Source organism: Etheostoma spectabile, chromosome 3 (assembly GCF_008692095.1).
Source record: "Etheostoma spectabile isolate EspeVRDwgs_2016 chromosome 3, UIUC_Espe_1.0, whole genome shotgun sequence".
NCBI lineage: Eukaryota > Metazoa > Chordata > Actinopteri > Perciformes > Percidae > Etheostoma > Etheostoma spectabile.
The window spans coordinates 27,044,995-27,062,867 of NC_045735.1; the positions used below are offsets into that span (position 1 = coordinate 27,044,995).

Genomic DNA, 17,873 nt, shown 5'->3' on the forward strand with positions numbered 1-17,873 from the left:
GGGGGGGGGGGGGGGGGGGGTGAATTTAGGTAAGAAAGGAGCAGAGAGGGTACGGCGGGGAAAATGAGAAAACACTAAGGAAGCCGAGAGTGATGCCTTTCTCCCATGCAAACCAGGGCATGAGGGGCTGCAGTGACGTGGAAGATTAATTTAGCAATCAGCCGTATTTGCTGATTTATGTCAAAAAGGGTAGGTGACGGTGTGTTTGTGGTTTTGTGTGTGTGTGTGTGTGTGTGTGTGTGTGTGTGTGTGCACCTGCGAGTGTGTGATTGCGAAAGTGGCCACCATACGGTACGTGAGAAGTAATCTCACTCCAACAGGGCTGTTTTAAAACACAATGTTCCTTATCCGGCAGAGACAAACTATGTATGTATACGCAAAATGTGTGTGTACAAAGCATATGAATGTGTCATGTGTGTGCTGGCGACTTTAGGGATCATCAGATATCTGTGTGTGTCGCTGCAAGGCTGAGGGAAATCAATAGCGTTATGACAGGAAAATGAAAGCGCTGCCTGGGTTACAACTGAAAAACACACACACAACACACACACACACACACACACACACACACACACACACACACACACACAGCTGCCTGCTTGTGATGTGAGTTCAGTGAATAGAGGAGGGAGGCATTCCATTAGAGCTATAGACACATACACACTTTAAGAATACACACAGCAATGAATTCTCATGCACAGTCTACACAGTGGCAACATGCCCTTCGATTAAACAACACACACACACACACACACACACACATAAATACAGAGTTGTCGGACAAAGCCACAGTGGCATTGTGAGATTGGGGTCCCCCTGTGTGACAGTGTGTGAATATAAATAAGGCAAGTCCATTCAGGACTATGAAAGGGGGTCTGGTGCTGGGACCCTTCAGCCTAGCTAGTCCATGCCTGGAGGGGGATGGGGAGCCCATCTCGCTCTCTGACTGCCTATCAGGCTCCCTTGTGGGGCTGCGATGGAGCTGCAGTCCTGAGGAGTCAAAAGGAAGCAACCCCCATCATGACCATATGAGAATCAAAAAGGATATACACACTGATGTTAGTTTGTGCATGCCTCACATTCGAAAAGAAATGCATAGAGTGTGTGTGCCTGTCTTGAGTTACGTGTCACAGATCCCTAGAGGAGTGAAGGTGATGGTGGGCAATCAGTAGTGCTGAGTAGTGTCAGAGGGGCGAAGGAAACGCTGGATGTGACATGAGGCCGGGAGGGCTGACGGATGAGTCTACACACTCACACACACAAATACACAGAGGACCATTTATTAAAGACTGCCAGAGTACAATAGGGCAGCCAGGAAACCAAAACACTGGACCTGGTGTGTGTGTGTGTGTGTGTTGTGTGTGTGTGTGTGTGTGTGTGTGTGTGGTGCGCATGCATGCACAATGTGATGTGAAGAGAGAGAGTCCCACAGCGGTGTTCGTATCTCACTGTGAGAACAAAGATCTTTCTGTAGTGGTGCTGTGAAACCCTACTTGTGTGCGTGTGTTGTGTGCTGTGTGTGTGTGTGTGTGTGTGTGTGTGTGTGCGCGTGTGTGTGTTTAAGTAAGACAGTGAGGGCCATGCAGGGTTCTGTTTGTTCCTTAAATATTATTACAACTATAATATATCTTGTCTAACTCAACTCATTTAGTGGTTGAAAATAAAGCATCGTTCAAAATCATTTAAAGGAACATTCCTTATTTGGTAGTTTTGCCCTAATTCCTGAAAATCAGACAGGTGTTAACAAACCAACAGTGTGGTCAGATTAGTTGTCAAAACTAATACATACGTAATAAGTATGTAGTACAGCTCTTTTCAATATCCTTTTTTCTTATTCTGGTCAAAGAAGAAGACTACTGTTCCTGAAATTTGGATTTTGAATATGTTTGGTCCTTCATGTTTACTTCATTATACTTGCCGGGGCCGGGAAGCGACGATACCCATTAGCAGCATAAGCAGCACCTGTATGTCCTGTATGTCCCTTACGGGCTAATGTATTTCAAGATGGCGCATGAATATGGAGCGTCTACCCCAGTTCATGCAGGTGAAAATGTAACATTTCAAGCCAATAGGAATACTTTGAATTAATGGTTGTGATAAATAATCAGGAAAAAGGACAAGTTTGTGGACGGGCAACACAGATTTTGATAATGAACAACTAAACACATTACACACTGGACCTACGTTTGTATAGTTTTTGTCTATCATTCCCCAGGTAAAACTGTCAACTACCATCAAAGAGTTCATCACTGAGATCTACAAAGATGGGACAAGAAACACAATCAAACAGCTTCTAAACCAACACCCGATGTGACCAAATTTATTTGGAAGAGAAAACAAAGACAAACGATAAACTTTTTACCCAAACTGTCAGATCACACTTTACCTCCTAGTTTAAATTTGACCTACCGCACTTATCGTAGTTGGAAGTGCAACGAGTTTTCTCGTACAACAAGCAGTTTATGGAACCAAAACAAGTTGTAATCTGTGTCAAATTTATGCCCTTCCTCGTAAGGAATTTTCAAAGCCAGATTTAATGAATGAAATGCATTATTTATATCCATGTTTACTAGCTTGTGGTTTTCTTCTTTGCTGCCTTGTGGTCAAAAACTCCACAAGGTACCTTGAATATAAGAGTAAACATGTGATATGGGTTACTTAATTGAATCGTGTAATACTTCCATGTAATCTAAGCTCTTTTTCAACAGCTTTCAGACTGAACTACACAATGCTACACAACATGTTTTACCTCACACAGTTATACTTTTGCGGCTTGTTTACACATTAATCAGACCTAGTTTGCCCAAAACCTACAACAATTGCACTATAAGTACCTACATTCAATAAAATGTAACAGTACTGAGAATAAGTGTGCCGGGGACTACTGGGCAACAAGGGATTATCACCGACCTTTCATGTGCACTGACTTTCCATTTTACGTTTAGATAGTGGTCAGGTATTTAGGGTGAACCGTCTGAGTGTCCGATCACATGACCCGTCTGACTTTGTTGTAGCATTGTCGTCATGTTCCCAATTCTCAGTAATTACTTTGGTGCCTACAATGTTCTCATAGAAATAGTTGACAAAAACAAGAAAATAATACTCTAATTAACTGGAATTATCCTTTTAAATGGTTTATGTAAATATACATTCACCTTCTTTACGTTTGCCTCTGTGTACATGCCTGTAATATGTACATGCGCGTGTACAGACCTGGAAACAGACCCATGTGTGCACCTGAGCTCTTTGATCGCTTCTTTCTGTCACACTACCATTTCATTAGCTTCCCAGGACTCTGCTGCAAGGTTTAATTTCATTGTGGGAATAGGAGACAGAAGAAGATGGGGCGCGATCGGACACGTTAATTATAGTCTGACTCGCAGGTCAATTTTCAGGGTCTCCCCAGTGCTCCACAAGAAGAAAAGATAGAAATTTCATTTGAATGATTTTCATTATACCTCTGTCTAATATATAATTTAGTCCCAGTTAAGTCCACGAGTGATTGGCCACACACACATAAACATCCCCCTACCTCCATGCACATAACCATATACACACACACCTTCCTTTCCACCCCCACAGTGTCAACCTTTTAAACCAGGTTAGGATGTAACCATGGGAACCAAACGGATAACAGATGCAGTGAACCCCTCTTTTTTTTTCCATCTTTCTTCCTCTCTCTGTCTTCTTATCCATCTTTGTCTCTCAAGTTTGGCTCCGCTGCCGTAGTTTCACCCTTTCAAAACAAGAGCCTGATCACCTGCCAAGTTGTTTACTACCATCCGAATGTGACGTTTCAGCTGTTCGACAGACAGAGAGAGAAAGAGTGACCCTAATCGCAGCGTCCCTCTCTGACGCAATTATCTCCTCACTCTGACATCAATCCCTCTCTCCTTCTCTCTATCTCTCCATCTCTCCTCTGTCGCTCCCTCACTCCTTTTGCGGTCGAACATAATTTGAGTGCAATTAACTTCCCTTAAAAGCCCCGGCTGCTTTAAACGCCGTGAATTAGAGGGGAGGCAGATGCAGGGAGAAGTCGAAGAGGTGGGGGAGACAGAAGGGAGGCAAGGGAGACAGAGGCAATGAAAGAAAGGAGACGAGAGAGAGAGAGAGAGAGGGAGTGAGTGGAGGCGGAATGAAAGTCAATGTCACCAACGCCGGGGAGGAGAGAGGTGTGTTTGACCTCACTAACAGAGACAGTAAAACACTTGCTGGCCCTGTTGCTGGCAGTGAGTTGTCATTGTACTGTACCTTGTAAAAGACGGAGAAGTTCTCCAGCTGCACCTGCTAAAAGGTTGAGTTGCAACAGATTTATGGAGAAACAGGGGTGTGGCAGTACACAGTGACATCGCGGCTAGGCGTGGTCACAGAGACAATAGAGCACACTTCTGACCACAACCTACAGTGACCCAGGGTAAACACCCTTTAAATGTTTAAGACAAGAAAAGGCAAACGTTAAAGTTCTTACCAAAACTTCCATCCATCACTTTTTACAGTAGTTAGCGTAGTTGTGTGCATGGATTAAGTGACAGTGATCCTTTTGCCTCTTTTTTGTTGTTGTTTTTGTTGGTCTTTTTGTGTCTCTGCGTGATTGTTCTTGGTCTCTTTGTGGTTGTTTTGTATCACTTTGTAGTCATTTTTTGGTCCTTTGTGGTAATTTAGCATCTCTTTGACGCCGGTATGCGTCTCTTCAAGTGACATTTTGCGGGTGAAGCCCAGGGGTGCCCGTTCAGTAATCCATCCATGGTTGTGTGCACACTGCTTTCCTGTCCAATAATGGGTTATAACGGCTATGCTATGATGCTATGAAGTCTCATCCTCCGTTCACTTGTGTTTCTTGCCCTTCTTGCCCCGTCAGTTTTTTTTTTAATCAGTGTTGCTGCTGTAACCAAATCTCAAGCAATTGGTGTGGTAAATTCCATCCTATCACAACCAATAGCAAACAAGGCTCTGGGTAAAATAAAATGGAATAATCCTTTAACAGGACATTTAAAAAGGCAGATAAATAGAAAAACAAACTGGCCCCCAAAGCAAAATGTACTCAGCATAGAGAGGTTTTGAAAAAATAAATGATTTCTAATAAAAGGGTTGAGTCCTTTAATGCGCTGACACACACACACACACACACACACGCACAAACAAACAGTGAAACACACACACTGAATGGGAATGACTATCATGGGTCATTTTACTTTTCCTCCCTTCAGCCTTTCCTTTCCGTTTGCTCCCTCCTTCCATAATCTGTCTCTCTCCTCCTTCTTTCCCCCCTCTCCCGCTCTCTCAATCTCTCTCTCTCTCTCTCTGTGAAGGTCATGCAATTGATTTTCCTCTGTCTATTCATTTTTCAAGACTGGCTTTGAAACGTGGGAAGCAGACAAAAGCCACACCAGCCCCTCCCCTTCCCTCCATCCCTCTCCTCTCCTCCACCCTCCACCTTCCTTCCCTCTCCGCTGGCCCTCGCTCGTCCAAAAACCCTCGGACAAGAGGGAGAGTGGAGGAATGCAAGCCGCCACCCCCGACCCCCTCTCCCTTCTCACTCCTCTCCTTCCTCTCCTCTTTTTCTCTTGATTCCTTCAACATTTGTCCCTTCCCCTCCTCTCTGTCCTCCTCTCCCTTTCAGCTGGATCTCTGACCACATTCCACTAACGGAATTAAAGTCATGCATCACACTTAAAACCCTGCCAATGCATTGTGGGTAGACTTGTTCAAACTGATGTCCAAATTAGCATTGCATTTTCAGCCTTGGCCCCACTGAGACTGTGTGACCTGCTTGTAAAAATCTCCAAACATTTAATAAAATACCCAAGGTATCAGATCCCGACCTAGTGGAAAAAATGTTCCGGATAATTCAGTCTGTAATACCGCCTGTAGCTGACACGCGATTCATTGTGCTTTTCAAGTACCCTCACAATCTTCTATGACCTTCGAGTAGCTGCTGCAGGATTCTATACATTTACAGTTATGGTTCACATCTGTACGAGACGTGCTTCTCATTTTTGTGTAAGCAGCATTCTCTGCCACACTTCCAGTTAATACCCATGACAGCACGACTACCTGCACACCTACTTTTCTAAACAGGTATTTCCTATCAAGGCCAAGGGAAAGCCTAGAATACCGAGGCAAAACAATTCACTACGTCCAAAGCTAAGTCAAGGCCGAGGCTGGGAGTAAGTGTGATAGTGCAAGGATATTACTCAGACATTCGGATTGTGCAGCGCTGCATAGCTGATTAAAAATCAATAGATTGCAATGGGTTTACTTATAATAACGTATTTATTTTTTAAACTGTGGCAATAGATTAGGGCTCACGATGAATGCATTATACAATATGGGTTTAAGTGGGATACTTGAAGGCAGGGTTGGTAACTATTCTCAATGTACACTTCTTTATAAATTGTTTGAAATGGTCTTTACGACCCGACAGCAATAAATAAACTCATGGGCTCTGAAAAGGAGGGAAAAAAGATCCACCATCTGTAGCTGCTATAATCCTGTAAAAAAAGCCCACTAATCACTGTCTCGTGGTCAGCTTGGAAAGAACCAATGAAACGCCTTGCCCCATTTCGTGTGCTCTACCCCTCCCGTGTACTGTACGTCGCCACATTGCTTACAGTAGTTATGTTTGATTTAATTATTCGGTATGATCATATTAGGTGTTTGCTTACTGGTAAATGAGCCCCGAGGAGATGCAACATTCAAATCTTGCCAGCTTTTCAACATTTTTGTGTAAAAAGAAAAAAAAGTTGTAAGGTCAGCACAAAAGATCATTGGCTGCCCTCTCCCCTCCCTGATGGATATCTACACCTCCCGCTGCCTCAGCAGAGCAGAGAACATCATCAAGGACAGCTCCCACCCCGGCTCGGATCTGTTGGACCTGTTGTCCTCAGGTAGGCGCTACAGGTGCATCGGAACAAGGACTAACAGACTCAAGAACTGTTTATTCCCAAAAGCCATAACCACCCTGAACTCACACATGCACTGACTCCACTTCGTAGCCTACCCCCGGCCCATGGACTTTCTTCTCCCACCTACTGTGCAATACTGATATATAATACCTAAAAAGACACTGGAATTCTGTGAAATTTTTTATAACAGTGCGGTATTTATTTATTATTAATACCGTTTAATTTCATTACAATGCAATATTTAATAAACTCTATTATTTTTGCATAATGTGTATATAAACCCTTTATCTTTCTTACTATTTTATATATACATAGTTGCTCTCAGGAACTGTGCATAATGTTGCCCCCTGTCTTTTTTTTCTTCTTCTTCTGCACTACTTATATTTTTATATTTTGTGTTGACACTGTAAAGGGGTTGCTTCAATATCGTTGCACAGGTACTGCACTTGTTTGTAATGACAATAAAAGGCATTCTATTTATTCTATTCTGTTATCAAACCACCTTTAAATGGTCAGATACCTGGCTGTATTGAACCTCGATAGTTTCTAAGAACTAACTGTAGTGTATGTAGCACTGGATATTGAAAACTGTCAAGTGTCAAACACCGGTACCAGGAGCCTAATGAGATTATGTTTTGTCTCAGGTCTATGCTACATACTAATTGTGTACAGTATATACTAGTTGTCATAGTGTCCTTGTAATGTTTTTGCAATAAGTATACCAAACTAAACCTATGTACCTTACCTTATCATTGTACCAAAAGTGATACAGTGCATGTGACAATGGGCACCAATACTGCATTTTCATGTAATCTATTTTTACATGTCATGTCAGTAGAAAAGCACAGGTGTAAATAATGAAATGAATACCAGCTAAATTCCATTTCAAGGCAGAGATATTCTGACTTTTAGTCCCTGGAATGGTCCAATCTCTGAAAACACTGGATCCTACATTTCTAATAATGCAGCCACTTCCATTACAGAATCCCTGTCTGATAAATCCCATGTCTTTTAAACTCCCCAACCCCAGTTTTTAACATAAGTGCTTTATTATAGCTTCAAGACACATTTCGAGGAAGGTATTGTTTTAGTATTGACACTCAACCACTCATGCCCAATTTATTATACTATTAAAACCATCATATCTTATCAGGAATGTGTGCTATATATTGTGGTAAAGCAAGCCACTCACACTCACACATAAACATGCTGTTACATGCTTTTTGCTCAGATTTCCCCAAATTAGATAAGAACAGGCATGAACACACACACACACACACACACACACACACACACACACACACACCTCTAATTGCACTGTAGCTGCATCGCTTCCCCTCAGTAATAGTAGCAATTAGACAGGCTGTATAATTACACTGTCCTCGTTATATAGTTAATTTCTGTAATTACAAATCGCACCAATAGTTTCCTCCCTCTTTGTGTATCTTTTATCTCTCTCTCTCTCTCACACACACACACACACACACACACACACACACACACACACACACACACACACACACACACACACACACACACACACACACACACACACACACACACACACACACACACACACACACACACACACACACACACACACACACACACACACAGAACACATACATTTCAAGTCACACTAGTCTATGGAAAGTCTTGTATTATTATACCCACATGTATGTTTACAGGCTTTTGATTAGACACGTGTTTGTGTGCCATTACACAGCACATGTCATTATGGTCGCAAGCAGAGTACTGGATGTTTGTGGCGTGGGGTGTCTCTGTGGGTGGGAGTAAATGGACAGATCAGACTGCTGAGGATTGATTTTGATTGAAATAGAGATGTGAGATGGATGCATGGATTTCAGTGGATTCTGTCCATTGGCAACAAACATCAGCCTATTTATCTCTGCTGTATAATTTTCTTATAGACTGAACTGCAGAAATACTGAGCCTAGAAATGATCCGTCGCAACCATGTTTCATTTACCTTTGAATACACTGCCATTGTCAAAGTTCATGAAAAGTTTAAGTATTTAACAGATTATAAACAAACATTTTAGCCCCTACCCCAAGTAAAGTTTGCCCAGACAATAAAAAGCATTCATTATTTTTTAGTTTTTATTATTTGGATATTGTATATTTTTATGCTATTATTCATTTAATTTTAATAACCCAACATGAAGGCCCACCATTTTCTTTCCAGCCCTCTCCAGGCTGCCAGGAATGAAGAATTGGTGGTCAAAATGTATCAAGTTTAAGTATAATTAGTTTCAAAATAAACTGGAATCCAGAATGGTAACTTCCCAAGGTTTTAATTTAAAAACAAATTTAATTGATCATTTGTATTAATCCCTAGTGGGGATATTTGCTAAAACCTCAGATTATCAGAGGTAGTACCAGGGCCATGACCTCCGGGTCCACAATAGAAGCAACAGCCGGACCCTGTGTCTTACCAAGTGGGGGTTTCAGAAAGAATTCAAATCAAATTTTAGTGGTGGCTCGATTACAGACAAAGTCAATGGAAAGATTAGATAGAACATTTTCTGGTTGTGGCATGGACTGACACAATTTAGTTTGCTTGGCAGTATTTCTTTACAGTTGTGGTTGTTTTGTTTTGCTCACCTTTGCTGCAGTTGCTGTCTCCCTCCATCAGAGGGCTCCAGGGCGGGTCTCCCTGGCTGGCAAAGGCTCGCATGTGCAGGTAGCTGATGGTCAGCCGGATGACTGAGGCCTTGTCCAGCTGGCTGGTGATGGCCCCCGGCAGAGGCAGCATCTTGGCCAACTCAAAGAACTCGAAATTCTCCTTGCCCCGCCGCGAACGAGCTGCATTGCGAGACTTCTCTTTACGCAGGTTCTGGAGACTGGGAGGTGAACAAGGGGAAGGTGTATTAATGGAAGAAATAGATGAATGCAGGGATGAGAGAAAAGAAGAGGAGGGCAGAGAACATTGTCTGGATCGGCAGTGTTGTTGGGAGAAGCTGGTAAGGGGTTCCACATAATGGCCATTTACTGACTACCTGTTGATTGTTTCATGCTCTGTATAAATGACCTGAGCATCAATCCAGAAAACCCATTTCATAAATAAAGTACATATAATGGTAATGGCTCCCGCAATTCAAGTGAAACAATCTCCCTTCTGACCCATCTCTTGCAGATTGGCCTGGTAATTACAGACAAACTCCCTTCTTCTCTCTGGCAGAGCAGAGTCCCAATAATGCCATTTGCTCCACAATCCATATGTGAACACACCCACACACACACCCACACACCCACACACACACACAATCCACACACACACACACACACACACACACACACACACACACACACACACACACAATCTCCTGCTGCCCTCCCTTCCTCCCTCCAATCCCTCGCTCTCACCCTCTCTCGCTCTCTCTCATCTGGTCCCGAGCTAGTGAGCTGAAGCCGTGATTGAGGGATCAATAGGAGAGGGAGGGGCAGAGTGACAGAGGGGGGCCAGGGCTCAGGTAGCCTGTCTTTCTGATTGGGTATTGACTCTTCTCAATGGGGCCTGAGTGGTGGAATTATGTTGTCACAGCCACTTCAGAATTTGTGTTAGTGCTGCGCTAGAATAAAGTATGTATGTGTGTGTGTGTGTGTGTGTGGTGTGTGTGTGTGTGTGGTGTGTGTCTGTGTGTGTGCGAGAGAGAGAGAGAGAGAGAGAGAGAGTGAGAATGAAAGCTAAAGAAGAAAGAAGAACCAGCCAAACTCCCTCGTGTCTGTGTTGTTGATTCTCATCCTAAAAAAGACCACGACTGGTGTGTGTTTGTGTGTGTGTGTGTGCGCCTGTGTGTCTCGATGCATGTTTGAGTGAAAGAAAGAACAGAACAAAGAGAAGGCAGGACATAGTGTGTGTACATATGTTTATATCTTAATCAGCTGACACAGCTGTTGTATTTCTCCTTGCTGTTTCCTAATAAGTGAAAACAGTGGTGTCTTTCTATATAAGGGTGTGTTGTGTGTGTGGTGGGTGTGTGTTGTGTTTTGGGGTGTGTGTGTGTGTGTGTGTGGTGTGTGGTGTGTTTTGTGTGTGGGACTCATACTGCCAGCCCTCTGTAACATCTCATTATTATACTGTCTCGACCCCAGCCACAGAGAACAATCAATACACACGCATTGATTCTGCTTAGTTTTTATATCCGCCTGTAAATGACTGCCCATTAATAATTCCAGCCAAATGTATTTAATCTCCCACTAAGGGGAGGGGATTCACAGCTCTGACAGGATTGGCAAGTGAGCAACAATACGGTTTATATGTATGTCTATGTTTTTCATTGATAGGAAAGTCTTCTTCAGGCTGTCACCGTGTGCATGGGTGTTAATGCATGGATTTCACCTTCCTAAGATTAATCATGGGCATGCACACAGGCTTATGCAGTATCACCCTGTCTGTGTGTGTGTTTGTGTTGTGCGTTTGTGTAGTGTGTGTGTGCGTGTGTGTGTGTGTGTGTGTGTGCGTGTGTGTGTGTGTGTGTGTGTCGTGTCTCACCAGGGAAGGGTGGGAGGTTTGGCCAGTAGTCCTTGTAGGAAATCCCACTCCACACTCACACACTTCCCCTCACTGACAAACGGCATGGTTGCCATCCTTCCCCCAATCACGTGCCGACGCTGTTGTTAACGAAGGCTCTGATTGGTTGAGGATGTGACGGACTCAGACCTGAAGACCCACGAGAGACAGCAGAGGAGAAATAAAAAGAAAAAGAAGGGAAAAGAGTAATTGAATCAGTATCCAATAATAGCCATAAAACAGACATGAACTACTTAAACGTGTACAGGTGACAGCACATATGGCATTTTTGGGATGTCAAACATATACCAATTTTTAGGGAGTCTTTAATTGTTATATTAGCAATCGTGTTTCCCTTACAATATATTGCATATTGTATTTTTCAACGAAATGCTTTTAAAACTTGGAGCGAGCATGCAGCCTTTTTTCAAATAAAGACAAATGATGACATTTTATCTCCATTTGCAGTTTCCATTCAGCCCTTTACTACAATTTGAAAGAATAACATTTGCATTAAAATGCCTGGATGAAAACCCATCTTATGATTTCTTACTTTATCTATCAGAGAGACAGAGAGAGAGAGAGAGAGAAAGAAAGAAAGTAAGAAAGTAAGAAAGTGATGAGGTTGAGACAGAGAGAGCAATTAGGTACTGTATGTACTTCCCCACATAAAGGTCAGCAATTGTTACCAAGGTAATAGACATAAGCCAAAACACTGAGCCTTCTTTGATGTCACCATTACGCATGAAAATCACAGATCTCCAAATGTCTCCCCTCTCCCCTGAGAGATTATTCAAACTGGTCTGTGACTGAAGTTTAAAGCAAACATCTCCAAAGAAGCAGCACAGGCTGTCCATTGCCCACTCCTCCACATCTATTTCTGCTTTTTGCCAATCTCCAGCACTACCCTCCTGTTTTGGAAGTTGCCAATATTCCTCACTGTCCTCAACCAGAGCACCACCTCTCACCCGTTTCTCTCCCCTCCCTCTCTTCTGTGCTGTGTTGACATTTAAAGGGCTAGTGTGGCCCTGAGCACTGCGGTGTCATGCCCTTGGGCCTGAGATGCCCTCTCTCTCTCTCTCTCTCTCTCTCTCTCTCTCTCACTGCCTCTCACTCTTTAACTCTCTCTGTCTTTGGCCCGGCTGGGTCAGCACAATCAAGTCAGTAGAGCTTTGCTGGGGCAGTAGAAAATGGATTATGTCTTGAGTTTGAGCATGGCTATGCTGACCTTGGCTAAGAGAGGTCAGCAGAAGCTAGGCAGGTTTGGCAGATATCATTTCACAAATCTGGGCTGAAACAGCCAACATAATGTATGCATGAAAACTTCTTGGAACAGTTTCAAAGGCAGCAGAGTCAATGAGGGTCACAACACAGAGAACAGTTGTTGAAAGGGGAGATTGGGTTATTCACTTACCTTTGGTAGTTTGCGGCGGAGACAATAAAGCAAAAATGCTAAATTTCTATTGCTAAAATGGTCTGAGGTCAGTGATAGAAAGATTGGACTTAATGGAAACTGAAGAAGAGGGGAAGTGACTATCTACCTCCTGATATCTCCTTCCACAATGCAATGTTTGATCAGAATGCATTCATTTTGCTTAGAAAGTGTACTCAAAGCTCACGGCTCACTAAAGTCTACAGCTATCCCAGCAGCTCTGGGAGGCTGTACTAAGGCACAGCAGTAAACCAAAATGTTTAACTACATTTGACCTGATTTCCTGCGATACAGGAAAAGTCAGGCTATCTGATGGATATCAGTACATTGTCTACACATTTCATGGCAACAGATGAAAAACTTCAAACTGGAGCAAAGTGGACCGACCGAGCACCATTGCCCTCTCGATAGCAATGCTGGAGAAAAAGTAGCAAGAACTTGTATCTGTGCTCCACTTGGAAATAATTTGGGCTGAGCGATATATAAAGAAAAATCTGTATCAAGATAAATTCAACTTTTTTTTGCAGAAATACATCGGTGCATATTTAATTACATTGTGACAAATTAAAGTTTCTGAATTGTGTGGTTAGATATCTGTGGTTGCTGTGGCTCTTTAAGGTTGTATCAGATGGGATTTACGTCAAAATTGATTGCCATATGAGCAAGAGACTTGATCAATCTGGTTAATATTCCAACCCCAGATTTAACCTCTTCCAGGGCCTGCAACATTGACAGAATATTTTGTCCAAGGCTCATGTTTAAGGCCAAGTCTTCATTCAACTATAGGAAACCTATATTTCGTTCTCTCGAGCTTCCAGCCTGCAACATTGACAGTCCTCGTTTCAGACAGTCGGGTAAAGAGAAGACAGGGTCGAGGAGAGGTCAGCACACCTCTGTCTAACAACTTCACCTTTGTCTCCTTCTCTATCTCACCTGGATAAATGCACTATATGCCAAATTACGCCGTGTACAGTAGGACGGAGACATCAAACGGAGACACAGGCAGGAAATAATTTTCTCTCAAATTTTCACTGCCTCACAAACACACATGCAGCCTTTTTCCACCCTACACCCGAATGTTTATCTCTTAATTGACCCTATCTGTGCTTATCTAATCTCTACCTCCATCTTTTGTCTCACGCTATCTCTCCATCTCTCTCTACGTTTCCCTCTATCTGGGCAGACACAGGGGCGTAATGGACAGGGGCCTCCACAGTAATTATTCAATCAACCTCATAACCTTGTCACAGGTTGGGCGGCCCATTAATGCACTCACCCAAATGGACCCCGCCACTTTGACTGCTAATGCTCCGGCTAGCTAGCAGCACAACAGGCTGAATGTCAGAAGTGTCATCTAGACAGAGTGCGAAACAATCCGCTCAATGGAGCTGAGTCGACTTATTCTGCAACGGCACAGTGGGAAATATATAGAAAAAGGAAAGTGTGACTTCTGAGAGCACTGAGAGTAAAAATATACCGCGCCCACAGCTGTAGAGATCAACCTGTATCAAGTGTGACCGCAGGTGTTCGCAATGTGTTGCTGCAGTGCTACATATTCATAAGTGTGGTGTATATGTGTGTGTGTGTGTGTGTGTGTGTGTGTATATGTATGTGAGTGTGTGTTGGAGACCCCTACCCTATAGAGCCCTACTCTCTTGGCACAATCTCAGCAGCAACAGAGTGGAGGGCACTGCGGCGAGCGTTCACAGCCGCTGTTTGCCGTGCGTTTCTCTCTGGCAGCTAGCTTGGCTCCCGTTCTGTTTATTTTCAGCAGGGACGTTTAATTAGGGCCTCAAGCTGTCAGAGGTTCGTTAGCGTGCCCCTCCTCTCCCGGAGCCGCCCCTCCCCGTAGGGAGTCAGGGGCATCAGGCAAATGAACACATTTAAGTCAAACAGCACGCAGGCAGACAATAGCCACACTGCCAGGCCACCAGCTCCCCTAGGTAGAGACACGGCTGTTTTATGCCTCATCTTCCCAACCCCTGGGGCCCAATACAGAGGCTGGCCAAGACTGTAAAAGTGGAGGCAGAGGAGCCCTCACGGCCCACTGGAGACGATGTGCATGGTGCAACAATGAAAAGGTAACGAGCAGGACCAAGGCTGTGCAATGTCAACACAGGGAAGGAGAGAATACTTCCAGTTTCAAATTGTGAAGGCGTACTAATCTTAAAAAGATCTTGATTTTAGGAAAAAACATTAGTGTTTGTTTTTTCCCCTTTGATTTAGCAAAGTGGAAAAATACATTGGATATGTTTCCTTATGAGTGTACCGTCTCGGGGGCCTCTTTCACCAAATTTGCAACATGCAAGCTGCAATTTTAGATTTTCTCTCATATTACTTTTTTTGACACGTTTCACTAATCAAAACAAACTCCATACTCTGCGAGCACGCAAGAGCCTTGTAGGGCTTATTCATCTGCAATTTGTAAGTGACAGCCATGTATGAAATATGACCGTGTCACCATTTGCGATGTGCCTTTCAGCAGTGCTCGCTAATCAAACTGTATTTGAGAAACGGGTCCTCCGGCCGCTCTAAGTCTACTTGTTTCCTGTCACCTCTTAATTGAATAGAGGCCAAAGAAACGCCCCCCCAAAATACTACACAAGCTGGCATTAGTTTCCACCTGCCATCAAAACTCTGGATAGCATTTATTGTGGTCATTTTTCAGTGATCACTCAAATACAAATCTTACTGACAACAGCTGTCTTCTTCCAACCCCCACCTGTCTTTACTTATCTCTCACTAAAAGTAAAGCACACACACATACAACAGCGATGTAAGATTTTCCTGTGGATAATATTTCATCAAACAGAGAATGTTCAATATGGAAGATGTGGAAAACATGGTTGGAAATAACATGAACAGAATATTTGATGTAGCTAGTTTTCTATCTTGCCTTTCATGTTGTTGAGTAGTTGTAAATGAGTGTCTGGAGCGTCCAGGGAGATGAAGTTTGGTATTCTGGTTGGAGGGCTGAAAACTACTTATCATGCATTACGGCCCTGGTAGGACCTCAGGATTTGGAAGTCAAAAGACTTTTTAATGTACAATTTTTCAGCCGCTGATCAATCGACAGCCGCTGGACATGAAGATCTCACCCCCCCCCCCCCCCCCCCCCCCCCCACACACACACACACACTCCTATCAGTAAACCCATATTCTGACTCACTCGGCATTCTGCTTCCATATGGGAGCGCCGGCTGCGGTTGACCTTGACCACTCTGGATCATTCCCAACCCAAGGTTCTCTCCAACTCTCAAGGGCCTTAGCGCCCCCCCCCACGTGCACCCCCTTCGCGTCCCCCCATCATCACACCCCCCCATCTCTCCTAACCCCCTCTTTGCTCCTCCCTGGCCCTTGCCAGGGTCATTAATTATCTAATGGAATCAATACAGCGTTAGATTGGACCAGAGTGACCCCGCCCTCCCCCAGGTATCTCCACGCTGATGAAGAGGAGGGTTTGGAAAGGGTGTAAAGGTAAAGGAATGATGATAACAGCCTGTGTGAGTGAACCAGCGTCATACACTCACAGTGCGGACCGTCCCTAAACTGGAAGAATAAAGAATAAAGAGATCAGCGATAAATAAATGATTAGAGAGGGGGAGAGGGGTGGATGGAGGGCGGATGGGGGAGTAGAGAGCATAAGTTGAGGCGTAGGGAGGCAAATTAGATGGTAAGAGAGAGAGAGACAGAGATGATGGACAGATGAAGACATAGATGACAAAGGAGAGAGAAAGAGATTTGCTAATGTTCACCCTTTGTAATCGATATCTTTCTCCTCCTCCTCTTTTATTACCGAGTGCTTTGGTGAGCGTTGCTTTGATGTCCACTCCTCACGGGCGTGGACCTACGCAGAATCCAATCCATGCCTGACATAATTACCATCTACCTCAGCCTGAGTATACACAAAAGAAAGGCTCCAGTTCACCTGCCCTGTAATAAATATCAAGTTGAAAGTATCAGGGCAGATTCCCATATATTTACCAGAAAAACTACATATTCCCTAAAGATTGCTCTCCAGTGATTTTTCTCAAATACTCAATGTCTTTTCTCTCGCTCTGTATCAAAAGTAATGACAAAGATTTAATCAGCACGAGTATAAAAACTCGAAGAAGGATGCTGACTTTGTCCCACAAACTGACATTTTCAGCAACAATGTGGCTTCTTTAGAACTTAAAGAAGCGGTCTGGATAGACTGGATCTACAAAATGATTTAAATAAAATAGACACGTATGTTAAATTAATATGCAATTTATATGATTGTACAAAATCTTAAATGCTGTATGAGAAGAACATTCTGGGGTTAGTTTCCCCTCTCGGTAAAAGAGCAGGGAAGACGCAGTAAGAGTGATAGCATGATAGGGATAACATTTCAACTTCAGCATGAAGAGCTAAAAATGTAAATGGTTCACGAGAGCAGCTAAACTGTTTAAATACAAATAAAGTACAAAACACCTCCAGTAGATAACTTTGAGAATCTAAATAGCAAGAAAAAGTAATGCATAAAGTAAAACAGTCCATTCTGAAGTTAGCCAACCCTGACCATTATGATATCTGCTTGAAAGAGAAAACCCTGGGTCAAAATAATAGCTGCAATCTATTCTGAGGTTAAATACTCTGACCTCCATTTAAGGCCGGACTAAAGTGGGACTTACAGGAAAGTCAAAGATAGTCTCTTCTTATTTTGAGATCTTTCACAAAAGGAATGCTGATGTGGCCACATGTAAAGAAAATACTGATAATATTCATGTACAGTGCACCCAAAAATTGTAAAAGTTATTGGTGAATGCACAGAAAAAGGTACAAAAAAGGCAGAAACTTCTCCCTCTGACTGTGGAAGAGTTGGCTAAGTGAATGCAGGTCTCTATAAGGCAGAGGATGGTAAATCCACTCCCGCAGGCAGAGACCACATCAGCACTGACCTCCAAATAACCACAGGCCAAAGCACATAGGGTCACTCACTCTCTGCAACACACGCGCGCGCGCACACACACACACACACA

The 17,873-nt window shown here is 43.4% G+C and overlaps 1 protein-coding gene across 1 annotated transcript in view; it reads right to left on the reverse strand.

Moving 5' to 3' along the window:
- The window catches only part of npas1 (neuronal PAS domain protein 1), a 59,998-nt gene that overhangs the window by 16,357 nt on the left and 25,768 nt on the right, over positions 1–17,873 (reverse strand). Inside the window, 2 exon segments of the mRNA XM_032508424.1 lie at positions 9,530–9,768; positions 11,421–11,588. Of these exon segments, the coding sequence (XP_032364315.1) occupies positions 9,530–9,768; positions 11,421–11,515 (334 nt within the window). The 5' untranslated portion in view covers positions 11,516–11,588.